The 23,544-nt window shown below is 50.1% G+C and overlaps 1 protein-coding gene across 2 annotated transcripts in view; it reads left to right on the top strand.

Annotated features, from left to right (window-relative positions):
- Window positions 1–7,860: 7,860 nt before the first annotated feature.
- The window catches only part of KHDRBS3 (KH RNA binding domain containing, signal transduction associated 3), a 161,288-nt gene continuing 145,604 nt past the window's right edge, over window positions 7,861–23,544 (top strand). For both annotated transcript variants that reach the window (XM_058668454.1, XM_058668453.1), the window contains exon 1: window positions 7,861–8,298. In XM_058668454.1, the coding sequence (XP_058524437.1) occupies window positions 8,211–8,298 (88 nt within the window). In that variant the 5' untranslated portion in view covers window positions 7,861–8,210. The remainder of the gene's footprint in view (window positions 8,299–23,544) is intronic.

Raw genomic sequence — 23,544 nt, 5'->3', positions numbered from 1 at the left:
AGAGGTAAGAGCATCAAGGTCAACTCCCACACAGCCTCATTGGCTGAATAAAAGGCTTGCTGGACCAGCCTTGGAGACCCTTGATGGGTTTGAAGTAAGGAAGAAACAGGCATATTGCCTCTCTAAAGGCCAGTCTGGTGCAGCGTGGGTAACGCTCCAAAAATGAGACCAGAGGGCACAAAACCAGTGGAGAGCCTGTGGATAAGAGGGAGAGGGGGTCCACGAGGAGGAATCTGAACATGTTCAGGGAAGCCACTGTCATGGTGATCTGAGTCACTGTGGCGACAAGGGGAGCAGTGGCCAGCTCTCTGGAATGATAAAGAAGCAATTCATTAGGAGAGAACCCTGAAGGAGAACAGGATGTGGGAGGAGGAGGAGTGGCTGCTGGGGGAAGAAGACCGCATAGGAATATGAAAAACTACTCCGTGAAAGGCAAAGAAACAAATACAAAACAATCAGGGACTGTTTGTTTTAAGGGCTCTTGGACTAATCCGAAGCAAGCGTTACAAGAGCAAGCTTGACATCTTGTAGAAACTGTTCAATGACTACAACAGCCACTCTCCACAAATGTTCCTAATGCCCGGCTAATTTTGGAGGCCTATTTTGAAGCAATTTCTCCGGTACATCTGCTTGGGCTTCACTTGAAGTAAAGTGTCCTTGTGTCATTAGAGCTTACCAGCTTCCTCGGCGGCTGTGGCTTTAGTTTCTGGAGCATAACCTTTCTACTAGAAGTCTGGAAATGACTCAGCAGTGTGGGAGTACTTTCTGTAGCTGTTTCTTCCTTTATCTGCTGTATGTGGCTTGTTGGATGGGACGAGAAACATAATCTTACTCCAACAAGGACATGAACTGAGAGTGGCAATTGTCATTTACCAAGCTCCTACTATGTGCACACAACTTATAAAGTCACATCATCTCATTTTTTCCATGTATTTACAGTAGGAGAAGCAGTCTTGGAAAATGAACTCTCTGGCTCACGGCTAGTACACATCTTGGAACGAATATGTGGGACTCCAAAGCCTTTGTATTTGCTTCTACGCAAGGCTTGTAATTGGAGTACCCCCACCCCCAGGGGTCATGTGCTGGAAGCTTGGTCTCTAGTGTGGCGATGTTAAGTCATGGCATTTAAGTAAGGGCATTTAAGAGATACGGCCTAGTGGAGAATGACTAGTCAGGTCACTGGGGGTGGGTGTCCTTAGAGGGGATTGGCATATTTCTCATGGGATGCTGGTTAGTTCCTGTGAAAGACATGTTCTAGAAGAGCAAGACCAACTCCTCTTCACTTTCTGGCTTTAGGTCTGTATGCATTCTCCTTGTTCCATGTGCTCCACTCAGACACTGGGCCCTCGGAGGGAACTTCAGCTCTGATCCAGCATCCTGGGATGGCAGCAGCAGATGGCCCAAGTGCTCACTCAGGCCTTTGTGCTCATGTGGGAAACCTGGGTGGAGATCTGGGCTCCTGGATTCTGCCTGCCCCAAACCTAGCCATTAAAGCCATTTAGGGAGTCAGTGGGTGGAAAATTCTCTCTCTCTCTCTCTCTCTCTCTCTCTCTCTCTCTCTCTCTCTCTCTCTCACACACACACACACACACACACACTTTCTGTCTTTCTCTTTCTCCAGGTAACTCTGCATTTCAAATAAACAAATAATTTTAAAACAAGGAAGAGGAAAGGTATAAGGAAACTATTTCCTTTTCTGAGAAACTGTAATGTGCACACAGGAGTATCTTACATGAGCATCATCATGCTCAACTCCAAAATGAGAGAATGGAGGTTCAGAGAATGGTGCAGTAAATTGAGGAGGTCACACACACACACACACATTGGTAAAAGATAACCAAGACTCTCATCTCCAGCCCGTACATTCTGTAGTCCATGATAAAAAAAAAAAAAAAAAAAAAACTATTGACAGGGCTTTGTTTGTTATGTGATTTAAAAAATCAAATCATTCTCAGGCCACAGAATGTTAAACAGTGGATCTGAGTGACTTGTATAAATGAACGGTTTCTGAATTTTGCTGACTCAAGCACTTTCTAACTCCTTTCTGGACAAACACAGTTCTTATTTGATCACAGGATCACAGACCAGTACCAACCACTCTCTAATTAGATCTGGCAAATTTGGTTTACTGAACCAACAATATCTATTTATAAAGACATAGCTACTTAAGAAATCTTCATAAAATGCTCACCAGGTGCATAGCTCTGCTCTAAACACTTCACAATATTAGTTTTACTATTTTATTCTCACAATAACCTTTTAGGTAGTTGCTACTGTGGCCCTTTTAGAATCAAGGGAGTTGAAGCACCGAGATCTTGAGGACATTTCTGTCGGATGGTGCAGCCCTACTGGATCTTCACCCACTCTGGGCCCATCCAGGACCATGCTTTGTGCTAGGTAGGCTCCATATGGACCCTGAGCTCATGGCTGCCTTAGAGTAACCCTGGAGGGCTTTAGTGCCTTCATTTCACTTTAGGGAAAGAGCGGCCTGAAGAGGCTCAGGGGTAGGTCTTCCTGTAGAATCTGGCACGGATCTGTTGTGTACATCCAAACATTCTTTGTACATCAGTTAACAGTAAGTATAGCTAGGAAAGTGGGAGAGAATTGACTTTTGGCTTAAGGCTTCACGGAAGCTGCTGGGATGTCCTCACATGCTGACTGTCACCTGAGGCTTGCCTGGGTGCAACAAACATCCCACCTCTCCCCCATCAGCAAGGAGCAAGTAAGGCGGGGGCACCACTTACCAGCTCCTATACACCAAGGAACAAGTGAGGCGGGGGCACCACTTACCAGCTCGTATACACCAAGGAGCAAGTGAGGCGGGGGCACCACTTACCAGCTCGTATACACCAAGGAACAAGTGAGGCGGGGGCACCACTTACCAGCTCGTATACACCAAGGAGCAAGTGAGGCGGGGGCACCACTTACCAGCTCGTATACACCAAGCTGGGGAGAAAGGGCTTTGACATCCACGACAAGGCTTGTGTCGCCTTCTAGAGAAAGAATCTAGAGATCAAGGGCTCAGAGGACAAGTGACGGTGCTAAAGATTCAGTGATGTTTCCAAGCACGCTGCCCCAGTCTTACGCCCGTTCCTTTCCCACAGCTGTTTTAGCTAAGCTTATCACTTCAGGTCTAACTCAAACAAAACAAAGTACAAGCTGGAGTTTTTCTGAGATTGGTACATGATCACTTTTGCAGCAAACTTTGAAAGCTCCATCACCCTCTCGGCAGCTGTCCAAACACCACGGGTAACTTGACACTGCTGGAAATATTTTGTTTCTGGTTATTTTGTCAAACTAAGATATGGACAGCTTTACTGTAGAAGAGGCCGCTAATGTGGATGGACTATCTCTGCGTGCATTTCCCTCCAGGCGACCTGACAAGAAAGAGTGAGTTAGGAGATGAGCATGGATATTTTTACTACAGCGGCAATAATGTTTTACATTTCAGCAGCACTTTCCAAATCACAGCTTCTTACAAAGCACTAGAGGTGGTGATAACTTGATGCATTATCGAAATCCACCAGGCACTTCTGCAGTCCGACAGCTCACCTAACCTTTCAGATCAGGAGGGGCAGGATGCCGGGCAGCTGCTCTATCAGGGAAGACAATGGAACACGTTTCTAGGATGGTTGTATCTAAGAGCTCACAAGCACTTTTCCCCCCAGGGTTTTGGCTGAAGTCTTTATTGTTCTCATCACATCTCAATACAACAGGAAGAGAACAGCTGCTGTTAGCTACCCTCCACAAGCTCAGAAAATAGGGGTAAAGAAAGATTGAAACTTGGGAAAAGATGAGCAGGTCAGGCGAGGAGACACCTGGGGGCTCCTGACCCACCTTGTGCCTGGCTTGTCTGCAGCACCTGAAGGCTGCAGGGCAGGCTGCTGTGCAGGCGAGTCTGGCTCTTTAGTGTTATTGTCTTCTACGTCAAGGCCTGCCACTGAGAAAGCTTTCCTTCCCACTCTGGATCGTTCTTCCCTTTCCTTTTGTTGCCCTTTGCCTTCTTCTGCTGTATTTCAATTTTCACTCTCTTCCACCTAAGATCATATTAAACTGTTCCCCTTTTGGGGGTGGAGCTACAGACCTCGGTGGGGGGTCCCGGTGGAGACCCTCTCAAAACCAAGGCATTCTCAACCCTAACACGGACTTTCTGGGACAACGCGCTTCCGCACTTGGCCACTAGGGGGTGCGTACGCAAAGCCTATGGCTTTTAGCTGCTGCAACAGAACCAGGATGGCTCCCTTCTCTGGTGAAGGAAGTCTCCAAGGGAAACTGGGTTTTCTTTCTGTCAAACAGTGACACTGATGGGATACCTGAACCGAGCGTCAAAGAGTAGATGTCTTCAGCTATGTGAAGGGCTGGGCTGGAGGGACTGATCCCGCCCACCCATGGAAGGGTTGGAGAGAGAGCGAGAGCGAACGAGCGAGAGAGACAGAGAGAGAGAGAGAGAACACATGCATATGCTCAGTTCTACTGACTTTGGATCACTTAAACTTTCAGACAATAGTTGCCTCATCTCTAAACGCTGGTTGCTTGTCAGCTGCCTACCATTGCTTTTAGCTACATTTCCTCGCACTGAGTGCGTGGGTCTATGGAGATTGTTGGAATATGAGGCACAGCCATGGACAGACGGATTAGTCCTCAGTGAAGCACAGGCTCTGTGAAGGCTCCCCGCTCTGACGAGCTTCTCTGTCTTCCCCACTCATGCTCCAGGTCTTGAGCTAAATTGGGGATAAGACTGAACAGTCTTGGTGTCTTTCTCCTGACATGTCGAGGACTGATTTCGAGGTGAGGGTGTGCCATCTTTTGGTGTCTGGCTCACATGACACAAACTCATTTGTCTGAGGACCTGAGGAGCGGTGCTGGCGAGGGGGGCTGCGGTTCAGATGCAGCTCCCCGGGGAACGGTGAGTGCCTGCTGCCATCTGACCGTCGGACAAAGCTTTGGGGTGGAGGTGGTGAACCGGTTCTGAGGACAGTCCCAAGGCAAGGGAGCCCACAGTAGACCAGGGTCTGACGTACTAAGAATGAACAGGAGCACACACAAGGTGGCTGTAGCAGGGCAGAGTCATTGTTTCAGCAAGCCCTCTGTTCCTCCCAGCTGCCCCGTGGAGCAGCTGACCTCCTCTGCCCGCAGCTGAGGCACCCTTTGCAAGCAGCAGAGCCCAGGGCTACACCCAGGGCCCTCGAGTCTGGGCACATTCAGGTTTGTTTTTCCCCTCTCTTGGCATACCTGGGTAGGGCTCACCTTTCTGCAAAAAGGAGCAAGCAGCAAGCAGCTTACAGTCCTGGACAGATACAGAAAGTCCCCGTGGGTGTTCTCCCTGTGCTCTGGGTCCCCTGTGGGAACATCGAGCTGCTGTGGGGCTGCCAGACTTCCTGCAGTCGGTGCACAAGGGCCAGCTAGGAAAGAGACCGTCCTTCCCTGGAGGCAGGTGGGGATTCAGAGGGCGCACACTGACGGTCAGCTGCAGCTGCTGGCGCTGTGCTGTGCTGGCTGACGATGATGCTGGGCGAGGCAGCTGTGGCGAGGGATCTCTTGAACCTGGGTCAGGGAGGCAAGTTGATAATTCAACCAGAGGAAAAAGGGGAACTGTGGGTTTCTCAGTGCAGCTTAGGAAGACAAGAATCACACAGGAGGCTCAGTGTGTCATGGCCTGCAGTGGCCTTGGAGACCTGGGGCCTGGGAGCCAGGGACAGAGGTGAGCACCTGCAGCCACAGGTGGGAAAGTCACCGTCTTTCTCAAGATCAGAATGCTTTTCTCATTTGCAGAAGGACCCGAGGGTTCGCTCCTGCAGGAAAATGCCTCACAAAGACCAGAGGGCCTGGAGGTGGCCCACAGCCTCGGCTCAGCCAGCTTGGGGGGTGGGATTGCTTCCTGAGCCCCGCCTCCCTGGAGGATCTGCACTGGGCACTCCAGGCACCGGCACCTGCTGTCTCAGAAGGTGCTGTGAGGAGGAGGGACTGGAGCAGAAGATGCAGTGCCTTCACTGTCAGCTTCCTGGTGCACAGCCCTCCTCTCCAGCTGCTGGCGGGACTTCGCTGCCAACTACTCCAAGGAGGGGACGCAGCACAGCTCTCTGGGAAGGCAGCATCAGGAAGGAGGGGAGACAGGCCTTTTCTAGAGACAAGTGGGCCTGGGTGTCCTTCCTGACCGCAGTGGGACCCCAGGTGAGCCATGGAAGAGCTCTGAGCTTTGGTGTCCAGGTTTGTAACTGTGATAAATAAGCCTTCCCTGTGGGGGTGCTGAAAGGACAGTGGCCAAGACACAGCAGGGCACCTGGTGCTTAGGAAGCAGGTAATAAACACGGGTTCTCCGCAGGTCAGGACTGTCACTGGACAGAAGGCCTGGATCAGAGGCTGCTCGTGGGTGGAGCGGCAGCCCAGCAGCTGCAGGCCCCGCCTCCCCACCTTCCCTCCCTGGACAAGCTGCTCTTAAGGGACATGCCCCAAGGTAAGTCCTGTGAACCGAGACCTAAGGCAGGAGTGTGCTCCTGCGCCCAACTGTCAATGCAGAAGAGCTTTCCCCTTGAAGCCCTGGGGCCCCGGGGGTGCTGGCAGGTGCAGGGGCTTACAAACTCAGACAGAGGTCGAATTAAGCAGGAGCATAGATGCTCATTCGCAGCCGCGCCAGCCTGAGTCCGCAGCCTGGGGTGGAAGAGGCGCGCTAGTCGCTGTCCTTCATTCTGTCCTGGGGGCTCAGTGCCCCGCGGCCTGCAGTGTGTCCAGCAGGTCCAGCAGTGAGGCTGCTGTCTGCCATGTGTTCCCCAGAGCTACAGCTGGCAGGAAGCTGAGCTTCCGACGACCCAGAGGGCAACCAGGCCAGGAAGACAATTCCAAAACAAACAAGAACTCAGCAATTGAGTTTGGGGTGCTTCCTGAGGAACTAAATGGCTCATAACACTCGAGATGTTATAAAGAAGTGGATGAGGAAACTGAGGCACGAAGTCACGAAGCCTGCCCAAACTTAGGAAGACTCTCAGGGAGGCTCTGAGGAGGAGGTGGCCGCTCACCCGGGCCAGGGTGGAGCAGGGAACAGTGTGGGGAGCGTTTGGGAGGGGGGTGGGTCACTGCGGATGGGGTTGGAGCAGCCACCTGCCCCTACATAAAACAATCTAGCTCAGCCCCCACACTCAGCGAGGATCCAAACTCCGGGTCAGTGCCAGGAGGCACAGGCAAGGACCTTGACTCTCTGGGGGATACTTAGTCCCCACGCCCCAGGGGAAGCATCTGGGCACGCGGGCGAAGGGGACAGAGGACATCGCTGTCCTGGCACGGCGGCTCACTCATCCAGGACCTGGCACGGCTGGTTTATGACCCCCGAGAAAGACACCTCCCACCCCCCACCAGCAAGTCAGGGATGGCAAAGACGCCCTGAAGGGCGCGCGCTTTTATGTAACCGACCTCGCGCCCGGGGTCTCGGGAGGCCGGTCACGCGGGGGAAGGAAGGCGCCCGCCTGGTTTCCTGACCAGTGTTGAGGGCGCAGCAACGCCGCCCAGGTTAGGCGCGTCGGGGAGCTAGGTACGGGGGAGCGCGGGCGAGCCTGGGGGCTGCCCCGCCGGCTCGAGCCCCCTGTCCCGTGGCTGGGTGACCTTGGGCGAGCCTGCCGCCCTCTCCGGGCCCGGGTCCCGGCCCGTGGGCTCCTCAGCCTCGCCGTCCCGGCGCCCGGGGGCTCCAAGGCGCCCCCCGGGGCTGCCCGAGGGGAGCGGGCGCGCGCCGGCCGCCCACGGGAGGCCCCACGAGGCGGCGCGCGCCGCGGCGGTTGGCTGAGCGCGCAGGCGCGGCGCGGGGCCGGGGCGGGGCGAGTCGGCGGGCGCGGGGCTCAGAGTGCGCGGCGCGGCGCGCGGGGCTCGGTCGCAGCCGGAGGCAGCTGGCGGGGCTCGGGCCGCACCGCTGGAGGGGCTGCGAGCGCGCCGCCGGGGCCAGCCTGAGGCCCCTCCTGAGCGCCCCGGCCCCCGCCCGGACGCAGCGGCCGCCAGCGTCGGGCACCCGGCGGCCACCGGGGACCGGGGCTGAGCGGCCGGTTCCCGCCCCTGTGGCGCCGCCGCCGCCGCTGCTGCCCGGCCGCCCGCCCGGCTTGGCCACCGCCGGCGCGGCGTCTGGCCCCGGGGTCCGGGCTGCTGGGGCCGCGGGCGGCATTGGGGGTTGCGCGGCGGCCGCCGCCCGCGCTTCTCGGGTTCGCACCCCGGGTCCCGGACGGCCGGCCAGCATGGAGGAGAAGTACCTGCCGGAGCTGATGGCGGAGAAGGACTCCCTGGACCCCTCCTTCACGCACGCTCTGCGGCTGGTGAACCAAGGTGAGGCGCCGGCCGTTAACTGCCGGCCGGCGGCTGTTGGGGGGCCGCAGCGGGGTCGGGGAGGAGACCCTTCTGCCCGGGGGTGGTGGTGCGGTGGGCACCTGAGGGGACGCGGGACGCCTGGCGGGAGACAGTTGTGAATGGGGTGCGGGATATCTGGAGAACGAGGAGAAGGCGGAGGCCCCCGGACGAGTCTTTTAAATCTTTGGGGTCTTGGGGATCCCCAGGGGGTAACTTGTGAGTTGGGACGGAGAACAATGAAGTATGGGGACAGCAAAGGGGGACCCGGTGACCTGAAATGTTTGGTTAACCTGAATGAGGAACCAGAGAGAAAGCTGTAGGGGAAATGAAAGAACTTGAGGGGACCCGGTGTTTGGAGTGTTGGTGAAGTTTGGGAAGCTCGGAGGAGGCGCGGGGTAGTGGAGAGTAGGGGAAGGGGACGCAGGGTCCCGGGGGTCCAGGTCTCTCGCCCCGTGGGCCTCGCTTGTTCCGTGGGCTTCGCTTGTTCCGTGTCCGGGCAGGCTGCCCTCCGGGGCAGGGGGACTTTGGGACTCCTTGGTAATCTGACGGGCTGGCCGCTGGGGCAGTCACGGAGGGAGAGGGCCCTCACTGCCTCGCCCGTCCTCGCCCTGGAAGCGCCAGGTGGGTGACCCTTATTGGTGGCTGGCAGGATTGAGAACATTGGCGAAGGAGTCTGTGCGCCCCTGCCTTTTGGCGCTGGTCCAGCCGGCCGCCAAGGGCGTGCATGGTCCCGCCAGTGCGGGAGGGGGGAGGAAGGGACGGGGCTGTGGAGGGGGCACACCCAGGACCACGATCCTCTGGCTGCCCTGCCTGAAGAAGCTGCTGGGATGGACGGTAAGTGGAGCCCGCCTTCCTGGGAGCGGCCCTCTCCCTCTGCTGTGTCTGCAACTACAGACAGGGGTTTGGGGCCACTGTCCCCCCCCCCATCCCCGCCTTTCTCAATCCCCTGGGAAAAGGCAGAAAGGTACTGGGTCAGCTCGGTTACCCCGCGCGTGAATGACTATGTGCCTGAGGCTCTAGCCGGTTCAACCCGGGCTGCTGCTCTTGGTGCTGGCCGTGGCTCTGTTATTGTTGAAAGTGAGAGATGAGGCAGACATATTCTGTTGGTGTGTAGGTGCGTGTTTAAGACAGGGCTGGTGGCTAGGTTTGCCAGTGGCATGCAGTTCCGGGGGCTCTGTATGCAGTGGACTGGGGAGAGTGCACTGTGTGTGGCGGAGGGACACTCTTCGTCTCCAAGATGTTGAACCCGGAATGGCTTTGCACAGCTCTGCATTTTAATTGCAAGCTTTTATTATTATTGTTGTTGTTGTTGTTGTTGTTGTTATTTCTTTAATAAAAATCGGTTTGTGAAAAAGCATGGGCATGCATTTCTAAGTTGTAAGTTCAAGTGCCATGTTCACATCAGTGTGCAGTTGGGCTTGTGCCCTTGCTGGATGGTTTGCATGTCTTTTGTTGCCTGCTAGGCTGGCATCTCTGAAGGAAATCGTGCCTACAGCGGCTGAGCCCGTGGCGTTGGTCTCATTGTGGGCCGTGCAGGAAGTGCACTTTCCTAATGAAGAAGCGGAATCCGAGTGTTGTACCGAATCAAGGGAACAGTTTAAGAGTTTAATGAGATACCACTTTTTTTTTGAGCTATCACTTTTAAAAGTTAACTTTATTTGTGCTGTGTTTCTGCAGCGTTGTGTTGCTAAAGCTCTCAAGTGTTTCTGCTTCCAGGTTTGCTAATGTTACTAACTTCCAGTACCTTAAACAAAGGTTCTGGGGAGATGTTAGCAGCTGGAGGATTTTGGATGTTAAGCTTGATTTCCTTGCTTTTCATCAAGGAGTCCTGTGGGAACACTGCTCACCTGTGAGGGCTGAGGTGCTGCTAGCGGTGTCCCTTAACCTGCTACTTCAGAAGGTTTTTCCTTTAGTTCACAGACCGACAGCTAGCATGTAAACCCTCGGCATTGAAAATACCAGTTATGCTGTTATGTAACTTCAGAATTACAGCTGGCTTTCTGAAACAACATGCATTAAGTTCAATTTGAAATTAGGAAACTTTGATTTTAAATCTAATAACTAGCTTAGTGCATTTTTATTCTTACTTTGCTGTGTTTTTGACTGTAAGAAAGCTTTGTTTTCTAGAGATTATTGTGAGTGCCAGTACTGTGATTGATATTCCGGGTTTGAATTGTACAGTGTTGATGGGCCAACAGTGCAAGCCTTTACTTTACTGTGGCGTGACATGTATTAGAGACATTGTCTGAATAACATTTCTGAGTGCTCACAGTACCTTGTGTTTGAGTAGTGGTCACTCCAGTCCTGGAGCACACCCGCTCTAGTTCCCTCCACCTGATACCTGAGTCCAGTCCTGTCCGTCCTTCCTTCCTTCCCTCTCTCTCTCCCTCTCTCTCTCTGCCTCTCTTCCTGTTGCTCTCTCGGTTCTTTCTTCCTTCCTTGTTTTGCTGGGGGGAACGCAGAGCCTCAGTTCTGTAAGCTTGCTGGCATGTCTTCTGTCTCCAAGGCCGCTTGTCACTCTTACATTTTCCACAAAAGATGGGAAGAAGCACTTGGCACACACTAACCCGAAGCCATGCAAAAACAGAATAATTAGTATAATGCTTTCCAGTTGACTTAAATGTAAAGGAAAGCAGTATGCATCTTTTATAAAGACTTATCTGGGTTATTAACAAAAGTCCTGTATTTGGGAAATGCTCCTGGCCGACTTATTTTACAAGATTTTAATGCTTATCCTAAGAGGCACTTTCAAATTAAAGCTCTCCTGTGACCAATATGTTAATCAACACATTACAGTAATAAAGCAGTTTATAAATGCGGTGTGGTTTTTTTAAACATTGTTTAACGTTGAGTTGTTTTTTTCTTTCTGCTGACCTGTGAGCGCCTGAAGGGAGAGGACGTGGCGGGCTCCGGTCTTCTGTATACGTTGGTTTATACACTTTCCCCAGACTTCTGTTTCAGGAAGGTTTCCCAGACTTAGGCTTCATTCGTTGCTATTTTCTGGGGATAACTGTGGTTCTGTTCCCCACCCCTCACACTGAATTTCTTTAACAAAAGTAGTGGGTCTTGTTCAGCTGCTGTTAAAATAGAGTAAAAAACAACACACCTTTGATGCTCTTCCCTAAGAGCAGCTGCCCCTCCCTGCACCGCCTGCTGTCTCTCCTGCAAGGTTAATGAGAAGAGAGTGGTGTGGCTTTTTTTTTTTTTTTTAAAAATCATGTTCGCTGGTGAGGGATGTGCTGACTCTTCTAGAAAACATCTTTAGAAATGTTTTAGGAATTATAATTTAATCCATTGCTCCCATATTGGCTTGGATTTCAACTCAAGTCAGATAATCATTAAATAAAATTATGTAACACTTTTCTTTAAATTATCTGATAATGATGTATGGACTTGTGGCCGGTGCACTGCCAGGTTGTGTTTAGTCATTAGTTACAAGAGGAGGTGGAGCAGAGGGTGTAAGACTCAAAGTGGCCTGTGTCAGGTTGATGAAGCTCTGTGTTATTTCAGGAAAAGTATTGTTTATATTGCATCAGTTTCTCAAGTGTTAAGATTGTCAGTGCTGGTTAGGACGTGTGCGGGGCTGCGAGGTGTGGAGGGAGGCTGCTCTTCACTTGTGCGCAGTGACTTAGGATTTGCTTCTGGAGGACTGCTTCAGGAACTGTAAGGTCAGAGCAGCGTGAAGACTGCAGAACTGTGTTTTGGTGTGCTGCTGTATCCCATGGAGTCTGCGCACTTGTTGAGCTTTTAATGCTTTCCTTTAGATGATCAGTTTTTAAATTTTGTTTTTTTCTTCTTCTTAGAGATAAGCTTTTGATCTAGTGTGTTTTGCTACACAGTGATGTAGTTTCCATGTCAGCAAGCACGTGTGCTGAGCGTCCGTGGTGCCGGCCAGGCCCAGGGGAGAGGGCCAGGCCGTGGGTGTTCCTGAGAAGTCCCTGCTTGCCTCCAGGTGGAGGATGAGTTTGAAACGTAAAAATGTCTTCTTCCGGACAAACATCATGTTAGATGACCCCTCTGGAGTGTGCTGACCGATGACGGGTCAGTATATGGGCTTCTTCCCGGTGTTCCTGTATGGGGTCCCGCTTTTTCTGGGGAGCAGGGAGAGAGGGAAGTTTTGAACCTTGTCTTTTCTGTCGTAGACATCAAGACTAGCAGCTGAGGTGACTTGCCCAAGATGACACATATAAACACATCACAGCTGAGGTTCAAAATGTGTTCTGTGTCTGTTCTTTGAAACAAGCCATTCTGACCCCTGAGTGTCTAAATGGTTCAACTACCAGTGACTCTCTTTGGTGATAGTCAGCTAATGACCAAAGGAGAATGAAAACTGCCCTGTCCTGTGTAGTTAGTTCTTCTGCAGCCTCTGCTGGCTGGGAAGATCAACGACGGAGCATCCATCTTATACTTCACTTTTCTGGTTGAACATACCTGCTCTTACTACGTCCCTTTCTCCAGAGAGTATGGAATGCCCACTTGCTAGCTTCCCGTAGCCCTCTGTACCTGACTGTGCTGGCGTGAACCCATTCACATCATTATCTGGACTGTCGGCTTCCTTGAGATGTTGGGAGTTCCTTAGGAGGCAAGAGCTTGGCTCCCATCTCTCTCTTTAGCTCTGAGTGAGTAGTCCTTGCAAACTCTTTTTTTGATGTTTTAATGATCATAAAAGTAGATGACTTACGAAGATGATGTGGAGTTGATGCTTTGCTGCGTGCCACGTTGGAGCACCTGCAGTGTTGGGGCAGGCCGCTAGGAGCTCAGCCAGTCCCCGTGGAGTGCAGCTTCCCGGCGGTCTTCCAATGTGGTAGCGCAGTAGGGGTTTCACTAGGTGAGAGAATAAGCCGCTGTTGTCACGTGTACTTTGAAACAGCTGTTTACTTTTTCTTGACGAATTCGTTGAGCCAATACATACTAATATAATTAGCCCTTTTGCCCTGTACTTCTAGTGATCTGTCTTATGACAGATAGAACCAGAATTTTGGAGGCCCTTTTCATATGCCAAATGAATTGGCACCTGAAGGAGTTAAGCTGCAGACAGCTGCCAGGGCGGGCCAGAGCCACAGTGGCAGTTGTTACTGCAAATTGAATGCCAGCCACAGCCTTGCTGTCACTGGACCCCTTTGCCTGGAATCACCACCCGCACTCATGTGTGAGTGGCTCACATTTCTTCACCAACTTGGGTTGGCAGGGCAGTCGTCAGCCTTTGGGAAATGATTTTGACGAACTCCCGCCTGTGACTGCCAGGAGCTTTCTGTGCATTCTCTTCCAGCACCACAGCATCTTGGCAAGGTAGAGTGTTTTGTCCCTGCTGGAGTTCTTTGATTGTTTTCAAATGTGGAGTCTAAGACTCAGGAATGTCAAGGGGACATGCGCAGTCGGATCCACAGCCTGTGTGGTCAGGCCGCAGTGCTCTCAGGGAGACTGGAACACAGGAGCTAGGAGGTGCAACCTCGTCGTTCCTAAAGAAAAGTTTCATCATAATAGACGTTTCATTATAATTAATCAGCAGTTTCATTGCACATGACGTGTTTTTAAAATGGGTTTCTGAAAACATGTCTTATCAAAACCAAAGCAAGCTCTTGTTTTTCCTGTGCTCTTTTTAAATCCTCAGGAGGCAAAGAAGTTGAGGTTAACATTGGGAAAACATTATTGATAATAACTGAAATTGTTAGTGATCTGTCTCAGAGAAATCTCTTAAAAGACACACAACCTCTTATGTAAATATTTTGTTTGTCAAACAATTGATATATTAGGATTTATATTCACAATTAATATTTAGAAAGTCTCCATTTAAAATAGGCACAAAGAGGAAAAGGTGTATGAAGAACACATAAAAATGTTTTTCATAGCTTATAGTTTAGGCTATCCGGAAGGTGGGATATGTTGAAATTACACTTGCATTGGAATTATAATGGAAATACTATTATGAAAAACTTTTTGTAGGTAACATACTTCTGTATATTGTTTGCTTTAATTCTTCTAACAGTGAGAAGAATTCCATGTTACATTATTTTACAGCTGAGCACACACATGAGGGAGGTCGGAGTGTGTGTCCAAGGTCACACAGGTGGCACAGTGAGCCGGGTGCAGAGGCTCCTCTGCCGTGGACCCACACATGCGCACAGAGCCCTTCATGGTGCTTGGCTCTCCTGTGGGAATTGTGATCATGTAGCTGTTGAGATGAACTGCCTGTCCCAGGTGGGGTCTGCTGAGCAGCAGACACAGCATGCCATTCAGAGTGGCAGAATGATACAGGGACCTGCTGCCCATGCCACTGTGCAGGATCTGGTGTGAACCATTTAGTGAGGAACGAGAAATAGTGTTATTTAACAAGGGACAAGCTATACAGCAAGAACTGCGTGATTGTGGGAGTGGCGGCTTCTAGTGAGTACAGCTGATGTGCAGACCCCAGCTTCCCTGTCTGTGCGCTCGGGGACCTCAGGAAGTATTGGCAAGGTTGCTGTTCGGGACATGAGTTGTGTGTAACACATGAAGGTGATGAAGAAGTGTTGTGTCTTTTTCACAGAATGACCTGAGGTAGCTGTGCACACATTGGCCTCACATTTTAAACTTCAAAATAGTGATTGTGTGAGCCCAGCACAGTAGGCTAGTGGCTAAAGTGTTCACCTTGCATGCACCAGGATCCCTTGTGGCTGCCGGTTCTAAGCCTGGCTGCTCCACTTTCCTTCCAGCTCCCTGCCTGTGGCCTGGGAAAACAGTAGAGGGTGGTCCTGCACCTGTGTGGGATACCTGGAAGACGCTCCTGGCTCCTGCCTTCGATTCAGCTCAGCCCCGGTCCTTGTAGTTGCTTGGGGGAGTAAACCAGCGGATGGAAGATCTCTGTCTCCTCTCCTCTCTGTAAATCTGACTTTTCAGTAAAAATAAGTAAATCTTTTTTTTTAAATGCTAAACTGCAATACTAATTCATTTAAAAAATAGTGATTGAGCACGTAACTCAGTCACACCTTAGGGTGATTTTACGTGATTAGGGTTAGTTTTCTGATTCTAGAAATGTTGGAAAAATTCGTTCTGTAGGAAATTTCTTTCACCAATACTGTCTACAAAGTTAGCAGCAGCTCTGATTTGTAGTATGCTATTGAAGATACAGCACCTGATGCTCAAATTAATCAAGGAAACTTCCATAAATGATTTTATTACTGCGTGTCTGAAAATGAGGCTGGACAGTCAGCAGCCTCTACAAGCACAAGCTATCTTAGTCGAAATTGGTAAGCTGTACATTTTCATAATTTTTCACTTATCTGTAATTTTTCTCCAATCAATCCCTGTTGCTATTTTAAGAATTTAAAATGTTCCGCATAAATTATTGGCGTTTACCCTCGGTAAGATGAAGAGCATAAATATGTGAAAGTAGTTTTTTGATCTGTTTTGTACAGATCCTATCTTTGAGGTCACTGTTGCTTTTGGCTTCGGTGAAGCCGTTACAGTGGTAAGAGGAAGGGTAGTTTTCATTGTCAGTATTTTCTCCCTTGTTATTTATGTCTCTTGTGCTCTGCTTTGCTACCACTAGGTGGAGCTCCGCATAGCCAGGTTACTCTTACTGGGTTCCATCCATTCCGCCCTGAAATTAGTCCTGATCTCTTTGCTTGCGTTACTTTTGGTTTTCATACATTGTCACTAATTTTTTTAATGTTTATAATACATTATAGACATATTTTGTGGCAGGCATTTTCAGAAAGCTGTAATTTGTCAGTGTAAGTTACGGAGCCACCATTTCCCCAGGGCCTCACGTGGGCCAGCACAGTGGCTGGCTTCCTTGGCACACATTCCTTCATCTGTGACTGCCACGTGGAGCTCTCCTGTGCTGCTGATTAGAGCAGTGGAGATGAACAGGACAAGGGACTTGTTCAAGGTCATGTAGCTGACTGACAGCACTGTGATCTAACGTAAAAATACTCCTAATGCACTGGTCAGGAAACAGTTTTTTCACATTTGAGGCTGCTTGCTGGTTGTGGGAAATTGTTTTCCTCTTAGTTAAATCTGTGTTAGACTAGATTAAGTCACGCTTTGATTTGTATAAGGAAACAGATATAGTAAACAAAGATTTGTCTGCTGGTGTGATTTCTGCTTGCCCGTCTTTGCTGTCAGCTGACGTGGCTTGAGCAGAACCAGGTGCAAAAGGAGAACATGTTTGCATGAAGCCATGGTTGCATTTTTAAGTGGTTTTTAGCAGGTCTAATAATGGATCAAGGGGCCACAGGACTACACAAATTTTATTTGTTTATTCAACTAATATTTGTTGAACAGGTAAATTGAATTGTGAATTTTTTAAAAAAGATTGATTTATTTATATTGGAAAGTCAGGTTTTACAGAGAGAAGGAGATACCGAGAGAAAGATCTTGCATCCCCTGGTTCACTGCCCAGGCTTCCACAATGGCCGGAGCTGAGCCAACCCAAGGCCAGGAGCTGCTGCCGTCCTGCCGGCGTGGTCAGCATCATGTAGTGCGGACAGCATCAGCAGCATCCTGTGTTAGCTGTGAAATCATAATGTAGTAGAGGAGATAAACATAAACACAGAACATTTTCAAGAGTCTGAAGTGCCGTGGCAGAAGAATGAGAGGATTTTGGAGTCGGATGACGTGGCATCTAACTTTGCAGTGTCCGGACACAAAGGATCTGTCAGCTTCCGGAACAGGACGAGGCGCCGCCGAGTTAATGTTTGTTGCCTCCTCTCAGTTATTGGTTGAGTCCTTGTTTGTTTGCATAACATCTTCCTGGTCTACCTTGTCAGAACGTATTATAGTTATTTGTCTGCTTCCCCACCCCTTCCTTCCGTTTGAAATCCTTTGTTTCTTCTTGGCATTGCCATTTTTATTCAGAAATCATTTTAAACGTACAGAAGATTTGATGGAGTAGTGCTAAGAACCCTGTGTACTCCTCACATTTACCAACTGAAATTTGCCACAGATGGTTTCTCATCTATAATTACTGTCATGATTCTTTTGAGAATATGTACATGTACTGTGCCCTTTATATTCCTAAATAGTCTTCTTTTTTTAGAGAGAGAATCTACTAGCTTTCTTTCACTGGTTCACTCCTCAAACACCTGTGACTGCTGGGCACAGCTGGTACCGATGCCAGTCTCCCGCAGGCTGCCAGGAGCTCCCGCACTCGGCCATCACTTCTGCCTCCTGGGTGTGTGAGCAGGAAGCTGCAGTCAGGAGTCAGAGGTAGTACTGGAGCTCAGTCTCCCTGGTGGGCGGCAGGGACCCTAGGTTCACAAAAGCCCCTGAGTGCTGGAGCTCAGTCCCCCTGGTGGGCGGCAGGGACCCTAGGTTCACAAAAGCCCCTGAGTGCTGGAGCTCAGGCCCCCGTGGGCGGCAGGGACCCTAGGTTCACAAAAGCCCCTGAGTGCTGGAGCTCAGGCCCCCGTGGGCGGCAGGGACCCTAGGTTCACAGCAGCCCCTGAGTGCTGGAGCTCAGGCCCCCGTGGGCGGCAGGGACCCTAGGTTCACAGCAGCCCCTGAGTGCTGGAGCTCAGGCCCCCGTGGGCGGCAGGGACCCTAGGTTCACAGCAGCCCCTGAGTGCTGGAGCTCAGGCCCCCGTGGGCGGCAGGGAGGCCAGGTTCACAGCAGCCCCTGAGTGCTGGAGCTCAGGCCCCCGTGGGCGGCAGGGAGGCCAGGTTCACAGCAGCCCGAGTGCCTTGCTGTGTGTTTCTTTCTATGCCTTGAGTACAGTGGTCACAGTTGAGAAGTTTCACAGCGATGCAGTCCGCGTGCTCATTTGCCTTGCTGAGATCCGGCTGTGATTAGTTGTCAGGTGCCTTTCATGTTTCAGCCTGAGCAGTTCTGTGATCTCCTTTGCCGTCCTGCTACGTGTTTTGGGAAGCTGCACAGGCGAGTTGTTCTGTAGAATGTCTCTCAGCCCAGGTCTGCTGTTCCTTAGAGTTCCTTCATGCACACGGAGCGGAAGGACCGTCAGGGTTGGTCCATCCTTAGTTCTCACTAAGGGGTACGTGGTCTCAGTGTGACGTCATCCCATCGTGGTCAGTGATGTGAGTTTGAGCACTTGACCAACGCGGTATCAGTTCTCTTTACGTACTGTGCAGTTACTGTTTTTCTTTTGTAATTCTACTTTTGTGGACAGATACTTTTAGACTAAATATTTGCTTGTCATTAAACTCTCCCTTACAAATTTTAGTATCTATTAATATTTTACACATTATTTAACAAATATTTGATATTATTAAATATAGTTAAGATCATTCATGTTTAATATTTCTATTACTCTAATGGTTGTAAAATGATAATTTATAACTCACTTATTCAAGTTACACTTACTGATTGGCCTTCTATTGAAAGGGAACATTTTTACTTTTCCTCCTCCCACTCTCTCTCCCCTATGTTTTCTAAATTCATGGATTGGTCCTTAATTCAATGGATTATTGTTCTTTAATGTTACTATATAAATTGATTCTTAACTTGCCCCAAATATGGTCATTAGCCCCTTGCCCCGAATCCGGGGTCTTTTTCACAAGATTATCCCATACTTTTTTTTTTGAGTACCGTAAGTTATCCTTTTCTATCTGGAGTTGAGCAATTGTGGATCCAAAACATTTAGGGGAAAAGTGCACCTGTACTGAATGTGTGCAGATTCTCACTGTTCTCCACATGCTGTAGCAGCTGGTCCTCTGCAGCGGCCTGTGGAGGCCTTACCAGGAGTCTGAGCAGTTCCAGTTGTAGGGAGGATGTGCACAGAATTACACCACTGTCCCCTCTTGCACAAGGCGCACGCATCTGTATAGATATGTAGATAGAGCGTTACCGGAAGAAGGGTGTAGAGTCTGCCTCCCAGCTACACTGAGGGAGAGACAACGTTTTTATTCTCCTAAACTTTGAGGCAGCCTTCTGTTCCACGTCCATCCTGTGCTTGTCTGCCCTCACTGCTAGAACGTGACATTTCTCTTGGGTGCTCTGCTTCTTTTTACGTGGATGCCATTTAGCCCAGATGGGCTCGTGGTGTGACTGCCTTTGCCCTTTCCCAGATGGCTGGGAGAAGGTACCACTTGCAGGCGTGTGCCTGTTGGCTTCGTGGGTACCTGGGGCAGCCATCATTTTCAGTCAAGACAGTAAATATTCTCTGGTCTCTTGTGTAAATGAAAGAATGTGTTTGTTTTCTGATAGATATTTATACAAACAGACTTGCACTGGCCTTGCTGGCGTTGGAGACACTCTCAGTGTGGGGTTTTGGTGTGGCCTTTGACCCAGCTGTACCCATGCCGCTCACAGCTCGTGCAGTGACACTGTTTGGGTAGAAGAGCTGATGACTGTGAGGCATTTACATCACGTGACATTTACTTCTTCTGCTTGGATATTAGCTTTTTTGTGATTTGTCAGTTTGTTGTTGCTCTTATTTGTGAGTCTTTTAAAAACAATCTCTTATCGTGTACAATATATAAAATAATAGAAGAAAGAATTTCAGAAACTCAGTGTTTTTCTTGTACTAAAATACTGACCTGTTTCTTAATGAGCTCTCGGAGGCAGTGCCGTTTGCGCAGGCAGTAGTGTAAAGGCCCTGGGGTTGGGCAGCTGAGAGCTGAGCCGCAGGCCCGCTCGTCAGGGTGACAGACCAGAAGGCTTCAGAACGGATTTGTTTTCACTATTTTTGCTGTGCCTTATTCAGAGAAGCTTTTTGTTTGCAGCAGTCTTGTGGAGTGAGCCCCGGCTCTCAGTGGGTGATGTCCACTGCCTGCCATCGAGGTAGTACTTGACAGAGAAAGCTGGCAAACGTTAGCCATTGTTATGGGGTGCAGCCAGTGATAGCACCCATTGACAGTGGGCAAATGAAATTTGGCTGTGACCCCCAACCTCTGTCCTGAAGGTGGGTCCTACACAATGGAATAGTAACTGCATCCTCAACCACTTCCCCCACATCCTAAATGAGCCAGGATATTGCAAGTCCAATTAGTCTAGGTGTGTTTAGCTACAAGCCCAGTTCCTGTTCCTGCCCATCCTAATGAGCATTAATCAACTCTTTAGCCCACAACACTTGGGTATTCGCTCCTGCCCACCTGTGACTCACCTATCAACTGAGAGGGGACTGCATTGTGTTGTGTGTAACCACTCCCCTCACAAGCCCCTTTAAAAGGCCCGTGAAGCAGGGGCTCTCACTCTCTTTCTGGCCAGGTGCTTCTGTTACTCTGGCACCTCGACTCTTGGCTGACCCAGGACAGGTAATCCCCTGAGCATGGTCCCTGTGTGCTACTTAGATGGGACAATGGTTATAATGATGTTGTTTCTGGTCTGTGTACTATCTGGAGTTCCAGGAGGGGTGAGGCCTAGCAGTAGTAGAATGTGGGCGGAGAAGCCAGGGAAGGGTGGGTGTCTGCAGGTTTGTAACTGTGTCCTGGTTCTTTGTGAGTGTGTCCAGGTTATTTGTTGCATGACTCTTAGGATAACATATATTGTTGGGGAGCTGGGACATAGATCTTTAGCTTAATGGATGGACTTAAGGATGATGACCATTTGTTTCTTCTGGGATTATGATTGGTTGGATTATGATTAGGTGGATTGTTGTATGGACTTGTAAGTTGCTATTGTGCTCTGTTGTCTTCAAGCTTGATTAATAAAGACTCCTTAATAAACCTTAGACATGTCTGGTGTGATCTCGCTCGTACCCTGCAACACCATCACAGTGAACATCAAGAGCTCAGAGTCAAATCCAGTCCGCTCAGAGTCTCAGTGGTTCAGGCAGGCTTCTCATTATTGATTGCTTTCTTTAAAAGTTGCAGATATTCAGAAGTCAGTTTGAAGCATGATGAGCAGTTGGTCTGTTGGTCTCCGGGGCGTCTGTTGGAAGCAGCGGGACAGTTCGCTTGCTCTGGAGAAAGAGTGCAGGTTCTGTTTGTGGACAGCGTGGCTGTGTGGCCGCTCCGGTGCAAGTGCAAGGCAGTGGGCAGGTTTCCTTCCCGCGCGTGGATATACCTTGGGGCCTTAAGGGCCTCACAGGATTGTGATTTGTTGGCCTAGATGTCACCATCTTTTGTATTGCTGTCATTTAATATGAAAGGCAGTAAAGGAATTACCTGTGTGTGTGTGTGTTTCAGATTAATGGAAGGGAGTGTGTTCTGTTTTTGACAATGGCCATCACTGAGTATGCCATCAGTCATGACCAAGTGGTGAGCCACAGCTCCCTGCCTGTGAGTTAGCAAACAGGGGACTAGAAAAAAAAGTAAAGTATAATTATGTGTCTATTTGTAGATCATACTCATGCAGATTTTTATATAGACTGTTGGCCCTGGATGGGAACATCAGCTTGTAATATTCTCCACAAATGTCTCTTTCTTCATCTAGGAGATGTGCCAGGGCCTGCATGTTTGGGGAATGGAGAGAGAGTCCTCGCTTTCTCCCACGTTCTCTAGGCTGGCAGGAACATGCTCCAGGCTCAGAGAGACATTTAGCCTGTTCCAGGAAGTCACTATTTAAACATCTGGAGGAGGGGGGAACCTGTAGCTGAAGACTGGTAGAGCTTGAATTTCTCCAGTCTTTCCCACTAGCCCTGCAAAGTGGTCAGTTCATACTTCTTTTATTCAGTAAGAATTGTGTGCTTAGTGTGAGCCAAGTGCTGGGACAAGTAGCCAAGTGCTACTTCCTCCCTGCCTTGAGAGTTGTGAGCTCAGTGGGGAAGGGTCCTTTAGCTTGCAGGGCAGTGAGTGCTGCAGTAAAGCTAAGTGCCTGGGGTAAGGTGATGCTGCATAGGAGCAGAGCATGACCCAGGGGGCTGGGGAGTGGGGGGGGGGCTCGGGGTGACTTCCGATGTTGTAGTAGAAACACCTTGGGCATAGCATGTGACATAACTGTGACGTGGATAATGAGTAAGTTAATGTTTTCGATCCTGTTTGCTTAGGGTTAATGTGGCCTCTGGAGACCTTAGACCCTTTGTCTCCCAAGTAGCATGCTGTGGAGAAGTTGCTCTTCCCCATCTCTGGGCTGCACTTCAGCAGTGCCTCATAAAATCTTTGATTCTTCTGAAAATTTGGATGTGCTGGATTTGAATTTGCCCCCTAAATACTTTCTTTTTTTAAATAATGAGTTTATTTTATTTTTGATATTTGCGTAGTTGAGAAGGATGTACACCCAGGTAGACCGCTGATTAGGGTTGGAAGGGTTAAGGAATGGGGACAAGTGGGTAAGACACTTGATTTCCCAACTTTTTTTCTCTGTATTTGGGGGAAGTGAAGAGGGAAGGGTAGAGGGCTGCTCCCAACAACCGACCCCATCAGTCCCTGGGGGTGAGGCGCGGCCGCTCCCCGTCATCCCAGGCTCTCTGATGTGGAGCCTGGTCCAAGGATGCTCTGTAAGTGGCTTCAGTAGTTATGCTATTGATTTCATTGCCCCAAGGTTGAGGAAATCCTAAGACAAACTGTAGTACACTGGCATGCATTGGAGCCAGGATGGAGTGTTTTTCCTTTCCAGGCTAGGCTGTCACACCTACTAGTTTGCATGAATGCCATTGGTGGGGCAAGCTGGGCAGGGTTAGGCTGCAGCACCAGAGAGAGTTGGGACTAGGGGTGAGGTGGGCCTGTCCTGGTTGCAGCATCTGATGGTAAAGACCAAATGGGGAATAAGCTACACCAGAGTGGGTCAGAGCAAGCACTGGCATGTGTAAGATCTGTGGCATGGAGCTGGTTTGGTCGGGGAGCTAAAGGGATGCCTGTACTGGGCTGTGGTTCCCACTGGTGAGTGCAAGAGCAGGATAGGGGCAACAAACTGGGCGGGACATGGCTACAGCATCCCTCAGCGTGGCTGTGGACTGGGTGTGGGGTGTGCCACCATGGGTTAGGCTCTAGCATTTTCTGGTGCTCATAAGAACAGAGTGAGTGTAGGACAGGCTGAGCTGTGTCTTGGCACATGGTGGACCTTATGAGAGCCAGGTCTTGGGGGAAAGGGGGTTGGGGTATGGAGGGACAGGTGGGGCTGGGCTGTAGCACCCAGTGGTAAGAGCTGGAATGGGTGTGGGCCAGGCAGGCACAGCCGCTGTACTTGCCGGTGAATGCTAGAACATGAGGTGAGCCAAGTCTGGCTGGGCAGAGCACCCACCAGTGTGTGTAAGATCTGTGACTGGAAGGTGGCCTGATAGAGGAGCTTGGGGAACTCCTGTGTCAGGACACAGTGCCTGCTGGTGAGAACCAAGAACCAAGACTGGGAGCAGCCCAGACCAGGCCAACTTACAGTACTCACTGGCATGTGTGTGGGCCAGGTCTATA

Source organism: Ochotona princeps, chromosome 9 (assembly GCF_030435755.1).
Source record: "Ochotona princeps isolate mOchPri1 chromosome 9, mOchPri1.hap1, whole genome shotgun sequence".
Taxonomy (NCBI): domain Eukaryota; kingdom Metazoa; phylum Chordata; class Mammalia; order Lagomorpha; family Ochotonidae; genus Ochotona; species Ochotona princeps.
This window is presented reverse-complemented; position numbering and strand designations above follow the sequence as displayed.